We start from the raw sequence: 18,168 nt of genomic DNA, 5'->3' as shown, positions 1-18,168 counted from the left end.
AGGAGAGTACTTCAGCATATTAGGTTTATTAAACCTCAGTTTATTACACCTTTTTATATTAAAAAGAAAATCCAAAACAAACAAAAAAGGTTTCTTCTCGAGGTCATTCAGAAAAACATCTCACCTCGTCCGTAAGCATATATGCAGCCCAGGATAAGCCAATGTCAATAAAGAAAGCGTATGTATACRTATTTGCTGGCTTTCCTTCTGAATAGTTTTGAAAAAAATGTCAACTTACATCTGACAGCAAACAAGAATGTCAGTCTAATTAGATTTTTTTTGTTCTGTCATGCTCCTGATCCTATCTGCTTACTCTTCTGAAAAGAAATCTCATCGATGATGAAGGCACAATTATACAAACCTTAACACACTTGAAAGCAAAGCTATGCAGAAAATAGAGAGAGGAGAGGGAAAACAAAGGTGAAGTATTTTTCTTAAATATTTTAATTCAATTTATTTTCCCACAGCCATATAAATTTAAAATATGAAACAACAATAATACAGCTATAGAATCTAGGTTTTCTTTCAAAGCAGCAGCATATAAAACATATAAAAGCTAAAACCTCAGCACAAGCTTCAAAAAAACATGGACTGAGTGAATTTTGCTCAAGACATGAAATTCACAAAATACAGTACACAAAAATACTGGAATGCATAAAATATAAAGCTACACTTTTTAGGTAAAGAAAGGCATTGTAAAATATACAAAATTTGCAAAATTAAACCATGGGATTTGGGGAAAAGTACCATGAATATGATGAAGTTGGCAATTAATACTTGTAGACGGAGAGAAGAAAGTGGCAGTTTTTATATTTAGCATTTTTCAGGCTCACGACTTCACTTTCTTAGCATCTTTTTTCCCAGAGTTCTCAGTAGCCAAATCTGCTTTTCTCTTCTGTGACTAAAAAGAAGAAAAACTTTTTTATATAAATTCAAGCAAATGGTGGCATTACACAACACATTCAAGCTCTGAAGTACATGACTAACCATTCAAAATGAAGATAAGCGACCCTAATATATTATTTATTTCAATTCAGCTCTATAGTACATAAAGGAAGGGCAAACAAAAATCCTAGACTGAAACACTCACTTCTGCTACCCATTTTSTTCAAGTCCCGCATTACATGGCCTTAATAGCACAGGCACCATACACCATTAATTGGATGAAAAAAATCAGGAACTTGTTTTGGGTACTGTTGTTCTAAAGATGGTAATTCTTTAAAATAAGAWAAGCAACACTTATCATTTCTTCCTCTAGAGACAACTATACAGCAGAGGAATAACAATCTGATATTAAATTAAAGACATATCCAACATATCATAGAAACATCCAGGTAGAACAACGTTTTTGCAAGTAGAGTCTTTCAGTAGCACTTACATAAAAACCTCTACTCTCAAATAAATAAATAAATAGGCCCTAAAATCCTACAAATTCAGGAATTCCTACCTACAATCTAAACATTTCAGTTTAACCTCTCAACTAATGGCTTGTACTAAACCAGTGGCTAAAATCTTCTTAATTTTCATTTAAACAAAATTCTGCCCCACTGAAAGGAAAGTAAGTGCTGCAAACATACTGCTGGAACTTTTGCTCCTCTCTTCTTCTTCTCAGCTCTTTCTTTTTCCTCAATTTCCATATTTTCTTTTTCAATTAATGATATGAGAGTATTGCAGCGTCTCTGAAACTCCTATGGAAATAGAAAACATCAAATTCTCAGGTAAAGAATAAATCATATGTACTCTTTTTATTAAGATGAACACATTTGAAGATCCTGGATTTCAAAATACTTTCCTTTCCCCCGCCAAAAAAATAGTGTTCAACATCCATATACTAATAAGATTAACTTTGTTATTGTACCTCTTCCTTTACAATGTTTAAAAACACCTTAGTTTAAGCATTTCTCTAACCAGAGAGAAATACAATCTTCAGTGAAATATTTCAACTTCCTGACAAGGTATTTTCAAGACTGTATGCCAAACTTACACCCCAAAAGATCTTTCATCATGTTTAGATGAAGCACATAATATACCACCTCTCAGAACACTATACTAGATTTTAGGAAAAGTCATCTTTGGATACATCTTTAAAGCAGGGAGAAAAGGAATCAATGCTATCTTAAGCAACATTTTACTAGGTACACAGATTTGGTGATGGCGTAAGACACTGTAGGACTCCAAATTGGCAAAAATCTATCCGATCTTAAACCTTGAACTCTCTGTTGCATTTTCAGATAAAAAAAAWWAAWWAWWAAAAAAAAAMCACCAAAAGCATTGTAGGCCATAAATGTTTTTTAGCAATAAGATTTCCTAGTCATCTGAAAGCAATCAAGCTTTAAATTACAGAAGTGTCATGTATGGATTAAAAAAATTCCAATACAAGCATAACATTATTTGTATTGCAGTTAATAATAACTATTTGCTTGGTTAATAACAACCACTTGCCTRGAGGTTGCCTTGTTATCCTATCTCAAAAAAAATTCTGATCAATATATAGTACCACTCATTATGATTCATTGAGTTTATGTATATTAAGAACAGAGATTCTGCRTACTTTTCCTTCCAACTCAAGGAAGGAGCTTTCTTCTGAAGGAGAGGGATAGAAAAGAGTATTCTATCTATTGCAGTCATTGATTTTTTTTTCCTTTAACCCCAAGCTACTCTAGAATTACCTAGTAGCATAAATCTTAGCCTACAACTGGTAAATTTGCAGGGAAGTGAATCAGTGACCTTTTCGCCCAGAAATTAGTTCACATTTTCTCAGCATCTGTAATCTCCATATTGCCTCAGCCATCATGTTATATGATAGAAAATGATGCAKTCAAGCATATGACTCATCTTTAAGAAGTTAATGCTCTCAAGTCTAACCATGTTCCTTAAGCTTTATGGTTTTTGCAGATTCTTCTACAAATGGGGCTCACGAATGAAGGCACTAAGAAAGACTGCCTTATTTCCCGGAGAAAAATATTTGCATTAATATATGTATGTATTACAATAAAGCATACAGGCTCATCCCTAGACTATCCAGATGGACTACTACTCCAACACAACATGCYGTGGACAGAGGACTCGCGATAACAATTTTCTCAGGAGAATCCCAGAAACAGTAAACAGGAAAATCCAACATGCATGTAGGCTTCTGCTACACTCACTATCATAGAGAGTAAGAATCTGCATAATAAATTCTGTCTTGAACTACTGAAACTTCAGTATGGACTAATTCATCTAATTTTAGTACTATAAAAATACAYTTAGTTTAAAATGCCTTGCACCTTTAGAGCTGAGTTTCCTTCAGTTCTCTCTTTAGGATGGAAAGAGATAAGACATAGTTTGCTCCCCACTTCATAGCTATAAAGACTAGTACTGCAATAAATAAGACGGGAGCACTGAACCATCACCTTTTGCATGCCTGAAAGCAGAGAAGCTGACTTGAGAGTGAAAGAAATACTCAGTCTGAAGCTGGCAGACAGGCATGTACATTCTTGTATTTACAAAGGAGTCATTTCTCTTAGACTAGTATAGAGTTTGCAGAAAGGTAAAGAGAATACAGTAAACTATGGTTTCAGAAAACAAATACATAATTCAATACTGCCATGATACCATGCATTCYTCCGACATGAACAGAAATAAAACAATAATAGCTAAAACTTAAATACAYCTCTGTGCCCAGTATAAAAAAAAATACAATTTTAAGTGCTCTCAATTTCTTTGAAAAGTTACATTTTAGGCTAAACGATCTGTTTTTGGAATAAAGAAATGAAATCTAATTTTTTTTTTAAGAAATCTTCAGAAGGAGAAAAATGGATAAGATGGAAGATAAACTAGCTATTTATATGGAGTTCAAGGGACATCTAGTGGTTAGCAAAACAGTTTTTTTTTTTTGAAGAGCTTGATAGTAAGTCTCTTTCACAATTTAAGCTACCCTTTCTATGATGTTTGATACAAGTCTGAATGCGATAAACAGTAATTTGAGATCATATGTGATTTAAGTGCTCTAAGAAGGGGTTTTTATCCACTTCCACTAAACATATTATGTACCTTTATAAAGATTTGTATTTATACTTAGTTCAGCTATTCTTAGCATTAGACAACTTTTCAGCAAGTTTCTCCAGAAAAGATATTATAAAGCTAGTGCAAAATGGACTCACACAGAAATTAATACTTCCACAAATGTCAGGATACTTTTATGCATAAAATACATACCTTATTGGCATTTATAAACTACCTAATCATATCATGACATTTTAAAACAATTAAGAAAACGTAACATGTATTAGAAATAAAAGATTACTTTATCCATTATCTATACTTTGAATTTTCAAACTACCTTTTTAATGAACTCAAGGATTTGCAAGAACCAGATAGTAAGAATACAAGATTTAACTTTACTTCTGACCTAAATATAAACATTCATGTATGTTTTTAATTTCTATTATCCATTTTTATGGTTTACTTAAATGGATTCCTCCATAGACAGTTTAAAAGTAACTTAGTCATAGATTAAATAGTGGAGTTCTCTCTCTTYAGGGTCATAGTTTTATAACCCAGTATTTCTTCAAATAGACATTTTAGCACATAAAACATGTAACTCTTATTAATTAAGGTAGCTGATGGACTATCCAGAAATACTTCAATTGCTGGAATATGAAGTAGAAATCATACTGCATAATCATAAATAACACTGGGAAAAGCAAAATATTCCCACCTGTTCAAATAAACATTCTAAATATTTTATCTTATGTATTATTTATTCTTTATACAAGCACTCAGAATATTTTATAAACAAATCCTGAGGTTTGTGAATGAACAAGGGAATGAAGAATAATGAACGATGGTTCTGCAGCTACTAGACTAACCTATTGAAAAAAAATCCAGGTTGGATACTAAATGGCATTTAAGTTACCTGAYCACAATGTAGCAGTTAACTAGCAATTTGCTTATAAGGCAAGGGGGAAAATCTAGGACAGTTGCACAAGGGACAACGTGCTCCATTCTTTTGTATCAGCTATCCCCAGGAGCATTTTGTGTTCAAACAGACCAAAAAAAGTTGTTCCAGCTCACACTCATTCCAAGTGAGGAATAACTTATTTCCTATATTTTCCCCATATAAATATGGGCATGTACCATGCATGTTTCTGTGTCTGTTCACATGTGTTTGTCCTTAATACAAAGCGCACAGACTTGCAAGTTTTACTCAGAAAAAAAAAAAGAGTTGAACCAGGGGATACTGGAGCAAAGATTCCAGAGCTGAGCTAACAGTCTCACATCCTCAGGTTGGCACCTACATATCTTACTATTTGCAGCCACCGAAGTTTCTGCTAGTATTGACACTTCTCACTTAATGTCTAAATTCAAATAAAATGGCTCTGCACTCCAGAAAGAGAAAAATATAGCTGAAACAGACTACATTATTTCTCTATTAATCTACATTAATTTCTTTGGGTTACATAGTATTATATTTCAGCAGTATTATATTGTTTCCTGTACTGAGGGAAAAGTTTATTCTAGCAAGAATTAGGAAATGAAAATGAACACCAGATTTCTTTTCAGAATTTGTTTCCTAGAGTCCACACATGACTTGGCACACATCCAGATTTTATATACTGGTGCTTAAAAAGGAGAAAAGATATATCATACAATGATTTAGCCGTAACTAACTGATACCTACCATTGCAGTTCTAGATTTGATAAACCAGTCAAATCTGAACTGAGGAGCATTGCGCACACACTGCCTTAGTTCCTCATATACATTTTCTTTGTCAAAGCCCATCTTGTGTAACATGCATATCAAAAATCTGTCTTCTTCTTCTGTGTAATTTTTTCCTTTGTTTGTTCCATACTGAATACGCAGCTGATGAAAAGGTGCTTTATACCTTGCAATCTGAATGCAAAACAAGAATACAGACTATCAGATAGACCACATTACATCAAGGATTTATTACACATTAGTGTAGACTACCTTTTTATATGGCTACCATATTTCAGTAATATTCCCACCCAACTATTCCCTTTCTGAAGGGATCCAAAAGATGGATCTAACTGTAACTATAGGCAGAGGAAGAAGTCAGCTGAAGGACAGGACAGGAAAGAAAAAAGATTACTTTGGCATCAAGTGCTTTCTTGATACTGATCCTCCGTTGAATTCTTGCTTCTCCTCGTTCAATTTGAGCCATAATCCTTTCAATGTCCTGCAGTTCATTACAACGTTCCCAGAAAACAGCTAAAAAAGGAAAACACAGCTTGTAAAATAAAATCATTTCCTTTACTCTTCACTGTTAAACCACTCTTCATCAAAACAGGAATGCAGTTTGTGGTTCCATTAAATCTTAAAGATTTGCTAATACTCTCTGGTTTACTGCAGGAGCCAAAAAACAAACTTGCTCAGACTTTTATTCAATGTCTTTAAAAGTTAACTAGAAGTAAAAGTTCAGTAACAAYTGTAACAAAGTTCAAGTCCAACATAATTAATTTAATGGTATCAGATACAACTCCGGAAAAAATTACTTTTAAGGAAAGCTTGTCTTAACAATGGTGAAAATAGTTAGAACCTGTAGCCCAGTAGCAGCATTAACCCATGTCTCACAAAATACTCATATTTCAGCTTTTGCTAGCTGTCTTTTTAAGGTCAATAGGCACTAAGTATAAAAACTAATAATTTGTGGCTTCTTGRGTGACATCTTTTAATCAACCCAAAATAAATTCAGCAAATTGCAGTGAACTCTAGTGCAGTTGCTCTTTTTTAAGTGACAAGTAGAACACTACAGCGTAAAAATTCTAATAGTTTAGAAATTTAAATCTAAATAGAATGGAATGGATGGAATAGAAAGAATTCTGAACAAATCAAAATCATAAATATTGTAGAAATACCAAAGACAAAAAGGTACAGAGTACCAGCTAGAAGCCTGTATTTAACATAAGTATGTTGCTACTTTGAGGCAACCTCATGATTCCAAAAGACCACAGTGTCAAACACAAATTAACTATGCCATGTTCTAAATTTTCACTAAAAGAGAAAAAGATGCTGCAAAGTTAACCTTTTCAACAGAACCAAATCTTCTAAAAGAAATCAGATTTTTTTAAAAAAAATCTTCAAATACACTTCCAAATTGTGTATCTAGTAATTCTAAAAGAAATCATAGTAAAAATGATGGAGATACCACAATTTTAAGAGATACACTTCAAAATATCTACAAACCTGAATACTCAATGACCTCCTCAGGCGACTTTCCCTCCACTTCACGAGCAATATTGTCTATATCATCACGTCCGTATTTCTCATTAGCTTTAATAAACTGGTTAAAATCTCTTTTGTTCCAGTTTGTAAAACCCTGTAAGCAGCCAGAGATCACAAAGTCACCGCTTCGTAGAAGGGAAAACAATTGCCAAATTTTTTTCTTAAGTATGTATCATTTCCTCCCACTGCTAATGCTTCTGTACAGTGTTACATAATTACAAYGGTTGATAGTCTTCAGGATTTCCATAAACTTCTATTATTGAGGATTTATTACCAAGTCATAACAAGTCTGAGGAGTTATTTTTGTGCATGACTCCTCATGCATTAGTATGAGCTTTTTACTGTATTTTCTTTCTTTAAATCTTTGAAGTGGTACTTCTCCAAAGAAACAAGCTTAATGACAGGTTACTATATTTAAGTCACACTTCAGCAGACAAAAGCAACAAATAATGTAAATTATTTAGAGTATTTATAAACCTTGAACAAAACACACACACACTTGGATGAAAGTACAAGTACTTCAAGAAATAGTCTTTAGTCTGAGTAGATGCAGTCAAATGGAACCTCCATAGCACYGTCAAACAGAAAACGTTATGTACTGAAGAAATGAACCCAAAAGTGAACAACAGTTAAATGAGATGCAATGCATGAAAACATCATCCAAGAATGAGAAATTACAGTTTAAGGATAGAAAAAGGAGAAAACATCAAAAATAAACAAATGCCTGAGTAGTAATTTGTCATGAACTGAGTTTCTTTCATCAGAGAAATATATTTACAGGGAAGCCTATCAGTTCTCCAACTGAATAAGCTCAGTCCACAWTTGGATGGTGTTTTACAAGAAATCTAACATCCACAACACAAATATTTCTTTTTAATCATTAACAGCAGTACGGACATGCATACTTAATATTTCCCCTACTATAAATAAGGGATTAACAAAGAGTAGCCTTGCAAATTTCTTCAAGGTGCAATAAGCCTAATTCCTTTATAGAAAAACTTTCTCAATCAAAAAAGTCTGCTACTTAAAAAACACACTTTCTCCTATTAAGTAACTCTTAATAAGCCAAAACAGTACAATAACTGTCCAAAAATTCAGGAAAATAGCTGAATTCAGTACCAGTAGCRTGCCCAATAACAGAACTGGGACAAGATTAATGGACGTGATATGATGTCTTCCATACCTGTATAAATRAAATGGGTTGATATAGGCTTGTGCTCTCTGATTTAAACTACTTTTGATTAAAAAAACACACCTGCAAAGCAGATGCACATCTGAGTGGCACATGCCACTGACTGAATTTCTGCATTGTTGAGCAGTGTATCCGCTAGACAAGTCTTGGCTTTGGAATTGATGCAAACATTCAACAAAGTGGTAGTTAATTGAAATGGAAACTCGTCTGAGAACAGGACAGCTCCCTCAGAACAAAGACAAGACAAAATAATTTCATCTTGCATTTGTGCACTTTGTTACTTCTGAAATATCCATGTAGCTTTCCTGAACAGTTATCATTAGTACTGTGGATTTATATTCCACACTAGTAGAAACATACACTGATACACCTCAGCTCTTTTCATCATTTTACCTGYGTTAGAAGCTTTTCTTTCTCCTCGGTTTCTTCAGGAGTCAGAGGCATAGATTCATCAATCTTCTTTTGCTCTTCCTTTTGCACCTGAGCTGCATTTGGAAGGTCAGGATTCCTGGGAACCTAAAWTCAGCAGCAGGGGGTACAGATAAGTAGTAGTGCAACAATGTTAGGAAACAGACACTCTCCTATAAATCTTGCTTTAAAAWTTATAAACATATGTTAAAACTGACCGGACTGGCACAGTCCACATCCACAAAGTATGTGTTGTTATAAAAACAAACAAAAAAAACCCACCACACTTCACACCTTAACTACCCTGAAGAAACAAAGYCTAATGAAAATATTTAAAATAACTACAAAATAACTGCAAAATTGAAACTACCCTTTTAGACAAGGTGATGTATCAAATACTAAGTGACTCAGCTGAGCTCATTTGCTCTTGTCTGACAAGCTTTTAWGTGTAATGTTTAGCTTCAGTAAGTAACAAAAGGGTCCTATTCACTTTTTCTCTAAGAAACTTAACTGAAAAATAATGTAGAATATATCTGGTAAAATACATTTTCAAACTATTAAGTAGTAAAGCAAACACTGATTGTTACAATTATCTTTTCTACTGTGAACAGAGCAATTTTCCCCAACAATTACCAAATACATTTTCTAGAGATTTGAATCTTATTGCTTAAATTTTCACACCCAAAAAACAGGGCTAGATTTTTTTCAAATATTATGTCTGTCGTCATTATTAYGTCCTGTACCCACCACTAAATCAAACAAGGTAAGGACATTGTGAGAGGGGCAGATCCCCACCTAGCTTAAGCCATCATACTTCACTGATTTCAGTGACACTTTTTAACAGCTAAGGATCTGCTCTCTTATAAAAAAGAAATTATAATCTCTTGGACATAACTAAGGTGAAATACTGAGGTCTGCTAGATCTTCTATAAAGCAATGCACRCTGCCTATTTAAAGGCCAGACTGTGATATTAAATATAGTAAACCAGATCTAGCAACATTTTGCATGTCCTGACATCAATTTAGTATTTGCAACCTTTAAGGTGTGCATTGCTCAGCACACTGCACAGCTGCACACGGGGAGAAGCGYGAGATGCCCACGAGCCTGGCAGCCACAGGAGCCTGCCTCGAGATCAGACTCTGAACCCCAGCTGCCAGCAGAAGTAGCCCCGAGGCACACAAACGTGGTTGCAGACAACACTCAAAACAGACCAAAAGGTCATAGAAATTATCCTCTTCCACACGTCAGGCAGCTGATTTGGAAGTAAGGTCAAACATCTCTCTCGGGCAGAGGTGCCCCCCCATCCCTCGAGCAGCTACATCACCCACTGCTAGGGTGCGAAAGTTGCACCAGCTGTGAAACACATCTGGACTTCCCTCACAAAACCCAGCATTTGCTACAGACTCTGCAGGCAGTGCATGTTTCTGCAGCACCAAGGCACGAGGAAGGCAAGAACTACGGTTAAGATCTAGCTAAGAAACGTTCTTGTTTTCAGTGGTTTACATTAACACTATGATATATAAAAGTTTGGTCTCTAAATCYTTTGATACTGTTTTTGAGGTAGTCCTCATTTTTAAAAAATGAACTCTCTTGAAATGAAAAGTTATACTTTCTATACTTTTTTATACTTTCTAAGCAGCAGACATTTAACGATCATGTTCACCACCAGTAAGCAGCATATTACATTTGTAAGATAACAAGAATCATGTTAGATTCATCTAATCCAATGGATTTAGTTAACAGAACTGAAGCACAATATTCAGGCATTCAAATTACTTCCTGAAGTTTTGTTCTGAGGCAGTAAAAAGTAAAATCTGAAACTATATAWGAAACTATTTTCTCCTCTATAAATACTATCACTTCAAAAGTTATTGCACTGTATAAAGAAGGTACTTTTCAGTTCATATTTTTGGTTGAAATTTTAGTAGCTTTTCCAAAGAAATATGGAGTGCCAAATTAAACATGATAGCAGACAAAACGGGAGAAATAACCACATGTCGGGTCACACAAAATTAGTCACCTACAATGCTACGCTGCCAAAAAAGATGAATTCAAGTCTTTATTACTTTCTTATATATTCATAAACTATTACAAAATGAGTTCTTCACTATATTTCATAGCTGAAAACAGGTACTTGTCATTTAAGATTCCAAATTGTCTACCAGAGAAATTTAGTAAAATAGTACATTCACATCTCACAGAAAAATCAATAAATTTTAAAGGCTCAAATTTGTCTTAAATTAAATATGTTACATTTATCTATTTGATTAGAAATTTTTAGCTACAAATGCCTCTGTGATCAAACACTCTTGTAGTCAACAACTTCTCTAAATATATTCTGAAGTTTGAAATTATTAAAATAGCACAAATCATCTCGTGCTCTAAAAAGATGTCCTGTAGCTCTRAAGTCTCCCTTCTATCAAACGACAATTCAGTTCAAAATCCAGAGAGAAGACAATGTTTTCAAATTGTGTCAATTCAGACTTTAAAGCCTAGGAAAAATCTACATCCACTCTTCCCCTCAAAAGATGTTATAGACAGAAAATAAAGGAATTACCTTACAGATCTTCAAAACATGCCTCTGCTGACAAAGTTCTTTGTTCTGGTATACCCGGAAAACGGGTACTATGATTTTTTTTCCTACGTTAGTTCCTGACACTACTAAACCTGAATGTCTCCTAGCAGGCAGGTAGTATGTCTCTTTTAGAGTTAAAAATGGGATCATATTTTCAATAGTTTAGGCCTGACCATATAGAGTTTTCACTCCTTAAATTCTCCTCTAACTTTTTCTCCCTATTTTGATGGGTAGCCACACCCCATTTTAACAATATATAGTATCCCCAAAATACATTTTTATTTGAGTCTCCTATTTACCACTATATAAGGCCACTCCCACCAAAACAGCTGAAATATTGTCATCTCCATGACAGTACTCATACTTCAAATAACTGTTCTATGTTGAGGTTTTATTTTTACACAGTTTCAGATGCCTCAAGTTGTAGCCACAGCTAGGCTGCAAGTATAGCAAAATTTATCTGTCTTGTCTATCATCATCATCTTAAAAATATGTTAAAGTAGAATCTGAAATTACCCTAGGAATTATTTTGCTAATTTCTGCATGTTCACACACAAGAGAGAGTACATTTATTTTAATTGTGATCTCAGTAGTTACTCCAAGTAGAAAGATAAATGGACATTCACGCTCCACAACCAGTGAATTATGTGCACCAATTCATTATTCAAAAAAGAGAGGAAACTGAAAGAGCACATAAGATATTTTCATTTCAGACACATATACTGAGACAGACTTAGCTAGTTATTTTACTTCATCGCACAGTGCTAAGTATGTCAGCAGTACAAAAACATGATCTTTCATTTCATTTAATAACACAAAGTTTTGTATTAAATAATATGAAAGCAAAAAAAAATCCAGTAAGATAGTCCACACCGTGCATACATAYGCATAATAGCATACTGCATGTTGGGAATTTTCTTTCTTTTCTCAGAACTGTTCAAAAAATCCTGCCGCTAAAAGCGGCATAAAGGCCTAAACTTACTTATTTTCACTGACGTTTAATCGTTTTCTTCTAGGAGGCCATTCCCTACTATATCAAGCTACAATGACAACTTGTCTTCCTTCTATCACGGCAAATAATTCTACTTATTAGTAATTCTATTGTTTAGCCCCTTTCTTTTTTTCCAACCATAATGCTATGAAATCTGGAGAAATGACAGCCTTTTATGAATGTTYTTATATATTTAGCTACGGAGAATTAAAACAAATAAAAACTATTTTCATTTAAAATACATTGAAAGATGCTTATATACTAAAAAGGTTAATAGAAGCACTGATTTGTTACAACTGTGAGGATCATCCTAAGTTAAAACTCTGTAGTTTGCAGTTTTGTCAGTAGCATTTCTTTTATCACTACTTATTTTACCATTCCCAGACCACTGTTAGCTAGTTTTCTGATCTTTGCATTAGACTTTGTGGATGTAATTATCTGAACTATGTATATTCTTTCAGTTCAGTTTATTTTCAAACTTCTATTATTCTCTCCTTTCTAAAAACATATTAAGAATGTTACTATCTTCCAGGTGGCTAGCTACTGCAAACTTTTAAAAACTTTGCATTAATTAAATTCTGTTACACTATTTTCAGTCATATAGCAGTCTTCATGTATTTTCCTCATTTACATCTGTCTTCAGAATTTTTACATTTCTCTTTTTATAATCCTTACCTGAACTTCCCTCAGTTCTCAAAAACGATGAGCAGCAACGACAGTAACTTTCCTTCATTTAGAGCTTTAATGAATTTCATTCAGTCCTCTTGATTCAAACACATTCAGTCTCTCTAAACATTCTTTTATCTAAGTTTAACTAATATCCCCATTTCACATCCTCCACCTCCCATTTCACACACATATGTGGGCAAGATCAGCAATCTTTCATCCTTATTGTTAAAGAATTAATTGAAGAATTTCTTTCCCTGAGCTAATTATACTTCAATTCTTATCTATCCTGCCATTCTCAAAGTCTTTCAGCTTCCAACTAGATTTTAAGCACCTTCTGCTTACTTTTTTAAAAAGTCTCCTAATATTAATTCTACTCTTTCATAATGCCTATTTCCTATCTATTGCTTTCTATGACAGTTCATGTTCTCCAACTTGTTTTATAAAAAGTATTTTCTTCTTGCTGCAACCTATTACCAGACTTGTTGTTGGGTTTTTTATGAAGTTACATGTCTGGAAGTAGGAGTCCCATCTGAGCAGTCCCAAACATTGGCATCAGTAATGAAAATCAACATCAAAACAAAACATTTGTTTACCAACTGCCCAGTAATATCAAGCAGGGGAAGGCAGCTAAAGTATAGCAGGTGAAGGGGGGGAGGGGAGGGGAGGGGAGGGGAGAAAGTATATATCTGTTGTTTGTTTTCCTTTCCTTAATAATAATATATTCAGTCTCTTCTCCACATCTTTATACATTCTACAGTCCCCAGAAATGCAAGAAAAATTGAAGTTACTATGCTTATCATCATCCCAACACTAAGTCAACTTCAGTATTAACTAAAGATAATTTCTGTGCAAGAAACATGAACACTATCGTGAAACAATTCATACTTTAGAAGGTGATTTTACATTAGTCAAGACTGATTTTCTCACCTTAGCCCACATATCACTTAAAAAAAGAAAAGATAAGTATATGAAGTATTGGAACTGTCTTCACTTTTTCCAATATTATTGTTAGATACTCACTACATAAGATGCATGAAGCTACTCGCACATAAAATTCTAAATAAAGGAAGAAATTACAGGTGACTGTGTTGCACAGTGTGGAATGACGTTTTAAGTAGTTTTTCTTCAAAATAGGAAAACACTTTGCAAAAGATAAAACCAGAATGAATTCAGACATATTTTCATCTACTTCTTTAAATTAGCTGCTGTTGAGATTGAAGTAGATCTACAYAGAATACAAATATATATCACTAATCTGAAAAAAAAGTAGTATTACCTTATATCCTATAGTCTTACGATAATACAGAATTTCTTTTTCCAGAAGTTCAAATAATCTTGGTGGAAAAAATTGGAAATCCTGAATATTTGGTTGTTTCGGAGGTCGTGGAGCCTTCAAAAATACACAGGTATATTAATATTATTTCTGTACACTTAAACTGCCATATTTCAGCACTATTGGCAATGTATTGCTCTACAGAACACATTAGTTTTATTACAAGTATAGGGTAAGAGTAGAGGATGCAACAAGGAAGAGGAAAAGAGAAAAAAAAAATAAATTCTGGGGGAATAAAATTCCCCAGCTTTTTACCTTTGGAACTTTTGGTTCACTAACACGCAAGGCTTCTCTAAAATAAGCATCCACTGCATAATTAGCTTTGCGTTCTCGTTTTGGAGGCTCTATCCATTCCATCATGCTCAGCTATATACAAAACGGAAGAAAAATACATTAAAATAGCAGTACACTATTGACACCTGAACAGAAAGGATATTTTTATTGCAAATCTTTTGCTCCACTCATCAACATGAACAGTACAACAAAACTTAAGAATAAGCTAGAAATGCAGATTACAGTACACGTTCAGACACATAAAAGAGATCATACAGCAGGAAGGGAAGGCTGTGATCTTGCAGTGTCATGGGTAGTCCCCCCCACTTATGGTAACCTATGAACTTCAGGCATCTTAGTGAGGTGGTGATTCTGTCCACATAAATCCCATTGAAAGACAGGGACTTAGTCTCCAAATCCTGTAGGCTGCTATGGTGAAAAAATTACCTCTCCAAATATCACAATGAATAACTTACACAGACACTACCATATTGACAAAAAAAATCTATTAGACAGCAGTGAATTAATCTAAAACTTACTAAAGCATTTCAAGACCATCCTGTATTTAGCTGGTTTGTTTTAAAAAGTTATTTGCAAGAAAAAAAAAATAGGTATTTATATATACACACATACTTTATTCTCATTGAATATTTTGTTTCTTTAAATGTTTCTTCAAGATTTTTAAGAAATTTGGGTAAAAATAGATATGGAGCAACAGTCAGCCATATAGAGAACAATCTAATCATAAAAGGTAATTGCTTTGGAGAATGTACTGCAGTTAACAAACGAGAGTTTCTACAGGCAGTAGCCTTCTACTTCTTTAGCATAACCTTTATGCTGTAACATTTTTGCCATGGCCTTTGGACTTGAGCCTCTAAAGTCAAGTCTTAAAGACTTTGGTTTATGAGAAAAATTACCTTTTGTTTTTCTCTATAATCTTCACCTTCGAAGTTATACAAGCTCATTTCCGTGTCCATAGTGAAATTTCTTAAGGAGCTCTCTCCCATTTTTTGCAATCGTTCATTCATTTCAGCTGTCTAGAATACAGAAAATTATATTTAGAATCACACAAGATATTCAGTATTTCCTGCAAAAACAGCTTTCATCATTAAAACATTCTCCTTTCCTTCTTCTGCTTCAATCTTCTACTTACATTTTCCATGTTAAATAGGAAAGAAGTCCACAGTGCTTTTCAACACTGAACAATCTGATTCTAAGACCTTCCATTAGACCAAGTTTATTATGCTGTGATGTAGCCTTATACAATTTAACATACATCCTGTACATCTCTATGATTTAACTTTTGAATTTAACTGAAATTTATGCCCAACACTTAGGAGCTGAAAGGGTAGTTCATTTTTTCACAGAGCTACCTATTTCCTATTGCAGCTCCATAAAGGCTGTTTGTCTATTAGAACTGCTGGCATAAAATTCGTATCTTTCTAAAAGCCTATCCCATGAAATAAACAATGTTGAAGATAACGTGCCCGTTTTTTCCACAGTTTGAACTACTGAAAGTTATCACAATTCACTTCTTTCACTTCTTAAGCTTTCATAGCCTTTAAAATATTTACCAACAGTAAAATATTTACCAGCAGTTGGGTGTAAGCAAACAGATTTACCAAATTATCAGATTTAATTATTCTTGCCCTCCCCTTCTTTTCTAGCATACAAAATATTTATTTATATATATATATATATATATATATATATATAAAAAATATGATGTATATTTCAAATTTAATACAGAATTGTTCTCTCACCTTCTTTTCACCTCTTTCCAAAATAGTGGTTATATCTTCTTCTGTCAGCTCACTGTCTTTTGAAGCAAAGACATGTGTGGCTCCATGTCGGATCATTTGCAACATTTCATCCTTTGCCAGTTTGTTAGACTGTTGGTCTATGAGCCTTCCTAAAATTAGAAGAAATATGTTGAAATCTGTAATATAAAAATTCTAGCAGGCCCATGCAAATAGTGGATTTTTTTCAGTTCACTGGCAGCGGAAGAAAGAAAGAAAACAGAACCATGTAGAAAAAAACCTCTAAATTTCACTCGTGCTGAACGTAAATAGAAATTGGGGAGATATGGGGATCTTTGCAGGGGAGACTAACTTTGTATCAAGCCAAAACAAAGATTCTGTTTCACTTTCAGATAATTCAGATTTTATGTTTTAGATCTTATTCTTGTAAATTTAGCTGATTTTTTTAAACAAGAAATTTATTTTGACACAAGAAACAACCAAGTATTCTGGAATAAACATTAAGAAGCTCTTCATTAAGAAAATGAACACCTAACTCTGCTGATTTCAAATCAAATCTCTGAATACTTTCACTTTGCCCAAAATTATCATTTTTCCCCCCAACATTTCACTCATCCTGTCTCATCTCTTCACAGACCATTTTGAACACCATCCTTTCAGTAACCCATCCCACTGGAAACGCAAACTGTTATGTCATTCACAACTTGCACAGATCTCAGCTTGAAAATCTTAGCTTTTAATAAATTATCTTCGAAAGGCTTCGGAACAAAGCAACATTGCAGTTTTAATTTTCGTTAAATTACAGTACAATAAGAACCACTTCTATATAACTGTTTTTAACTGTCCTAGAACATACTGCTACTATTTTTTTCAAGTGTAACACAAAAATCAGTTGATACCTATTTAACAGTAATTTATTTTCCTCATTTAGATTCTTAACAGGAATCTACGCCAACATCCCTAATTTAGGAGAACTCACACTTCTTTCAAATGAAATTTTATCTGTATAAATGAATGATTTCTACGTGACACTTTTTAGATATATTTAGTGTACCGCTATTATACACAAGGTGTGCTCTGAGGCAGAGTATTTACAGTAGTAAATAACCACTGTACTTCTGTAGTTATTTAACCCGTGCTCTAAGGGACTGAACCAAATTCTGTTGCAGACAAAAATATGTATCAGTTAATACCTTGTTGTATAACTATAGAGTCCAGTCTCAGTTTTATTTCAGCTCTTTCTACAATCCTTTCTTCAACAGTATTATCAGTGATTAGTCGGAACACCCGTACTGGTTTCTTTTGACCAATACGATGCGCACGATCCTAGCAAACATAAATCAACGAGTATTCAGTAATAAAATCTCACAGGCAATAGACAGTTAACTTGCTATATAGCAGAAACATCAGACAAACCAGCAAAAATTTCTTGGTTCCTTGCTTATTCAACAGTACACAATAAATGTAAAACCAGTATAGTAATACATGCTTATACCTGGACAGATGCATCTTTTAAATTTGGGGTAGTTATTGCAATAAACTTATCTACCTCACTGTAAACAAAGGTAACCGAAGGCCAGTCTACAATGCAAGTGGGAACTGGAGTAACAGCATATATACATACACTCTGTGTGTGTGTGTGTGTGTGTGTGTGTGTGTGTACATAATATACATATATATGTATGTGTAAGATTTTTATATTATATATACATACATATATTTATATGCATATTAT

The 18,168-nt window shown here is 33.8% G+C and overlaps 2 protein-coding genes across 2 annotated transcripts in view; both read right to left on the bottom strand.

Annotated features, from left to right (window-relative positions):
* LOC146587330 (ras-related protein Rab-39B-like) overlaps positions 1–18,168 on the bottom strand; it is a 266,005-nt gene that overhangs the window by 82,516 nt on the left and 165,321 nt on the right. The window lies entirely within an intron of this gene.
* Positions 11–18,168, bottom strand: part of SMARCA1 (SNF2 related chromatin remodeling ATPase 1) — a 33,104-nt gene continuing 14,946 nt past the window's right edge. Inside the window, exons 14-24 of the mRNA XM_085319693.1 lie at positions 17,627–17,759; positions 16,437–16,585; positions 15,591–15,710; positions 14,656–14,766; positions 14,344–14,457; positions 8,817–8,939; positions 7,193–7,325; positions 6,099–6,217; positions 5,666–5,878; positions 1,578–1,688; positions 11–901 (exon numbers count right to left, since the gene is read on the bottom strand). Coding sequence (XP_085175819.1) covers positions 830–901; positions 1,578–1,688; positions 5,666–5,878; positions 6,099–6,217; positions 7,193–7,325; positions 8,817–8,939; positions 14,344–14,457; positions 14,656–14,766; positions 15,591–15,710; positions 16,437–16,585; positions 17,627–17,759 — 1,398 coding nt within the window. The 3' untranslated portion in view covers positions 11–829. The remainder of the gene's footprint in view (positions 902–1,577; positions 1,689–5,665; positions 5,879–6,098; positions 6,218–7,192; positions 7,326–8,816; positions 8,940–14,343; positions 14,458–14,655; positions 14,767–15,590; positions 15,711–16,436; positions 16,586–17,626; positions 17,760–18,168) is intronic.

Source organism: Rhea americana, unplaced genomic scaffold (assembly GCF_003343005.1).
Source record: "Rhea americana isolate MKP2758 unplaced genomic scaffold, rheAme1 scaffold_6, whole genome shotgun sequence".
NCBI classification, from domain to species: domain Eukaryota; kingdom Metazoa; phylum Chordata; class Aves; order Rheiformes; family Rheidae; genus Rhea; species Rhea americana.
The sequence above is the reverse complement of the archived record's forward strand: the minus strand, read 5'-3'. Positions and strand labels throughout refer to the sequence as shown.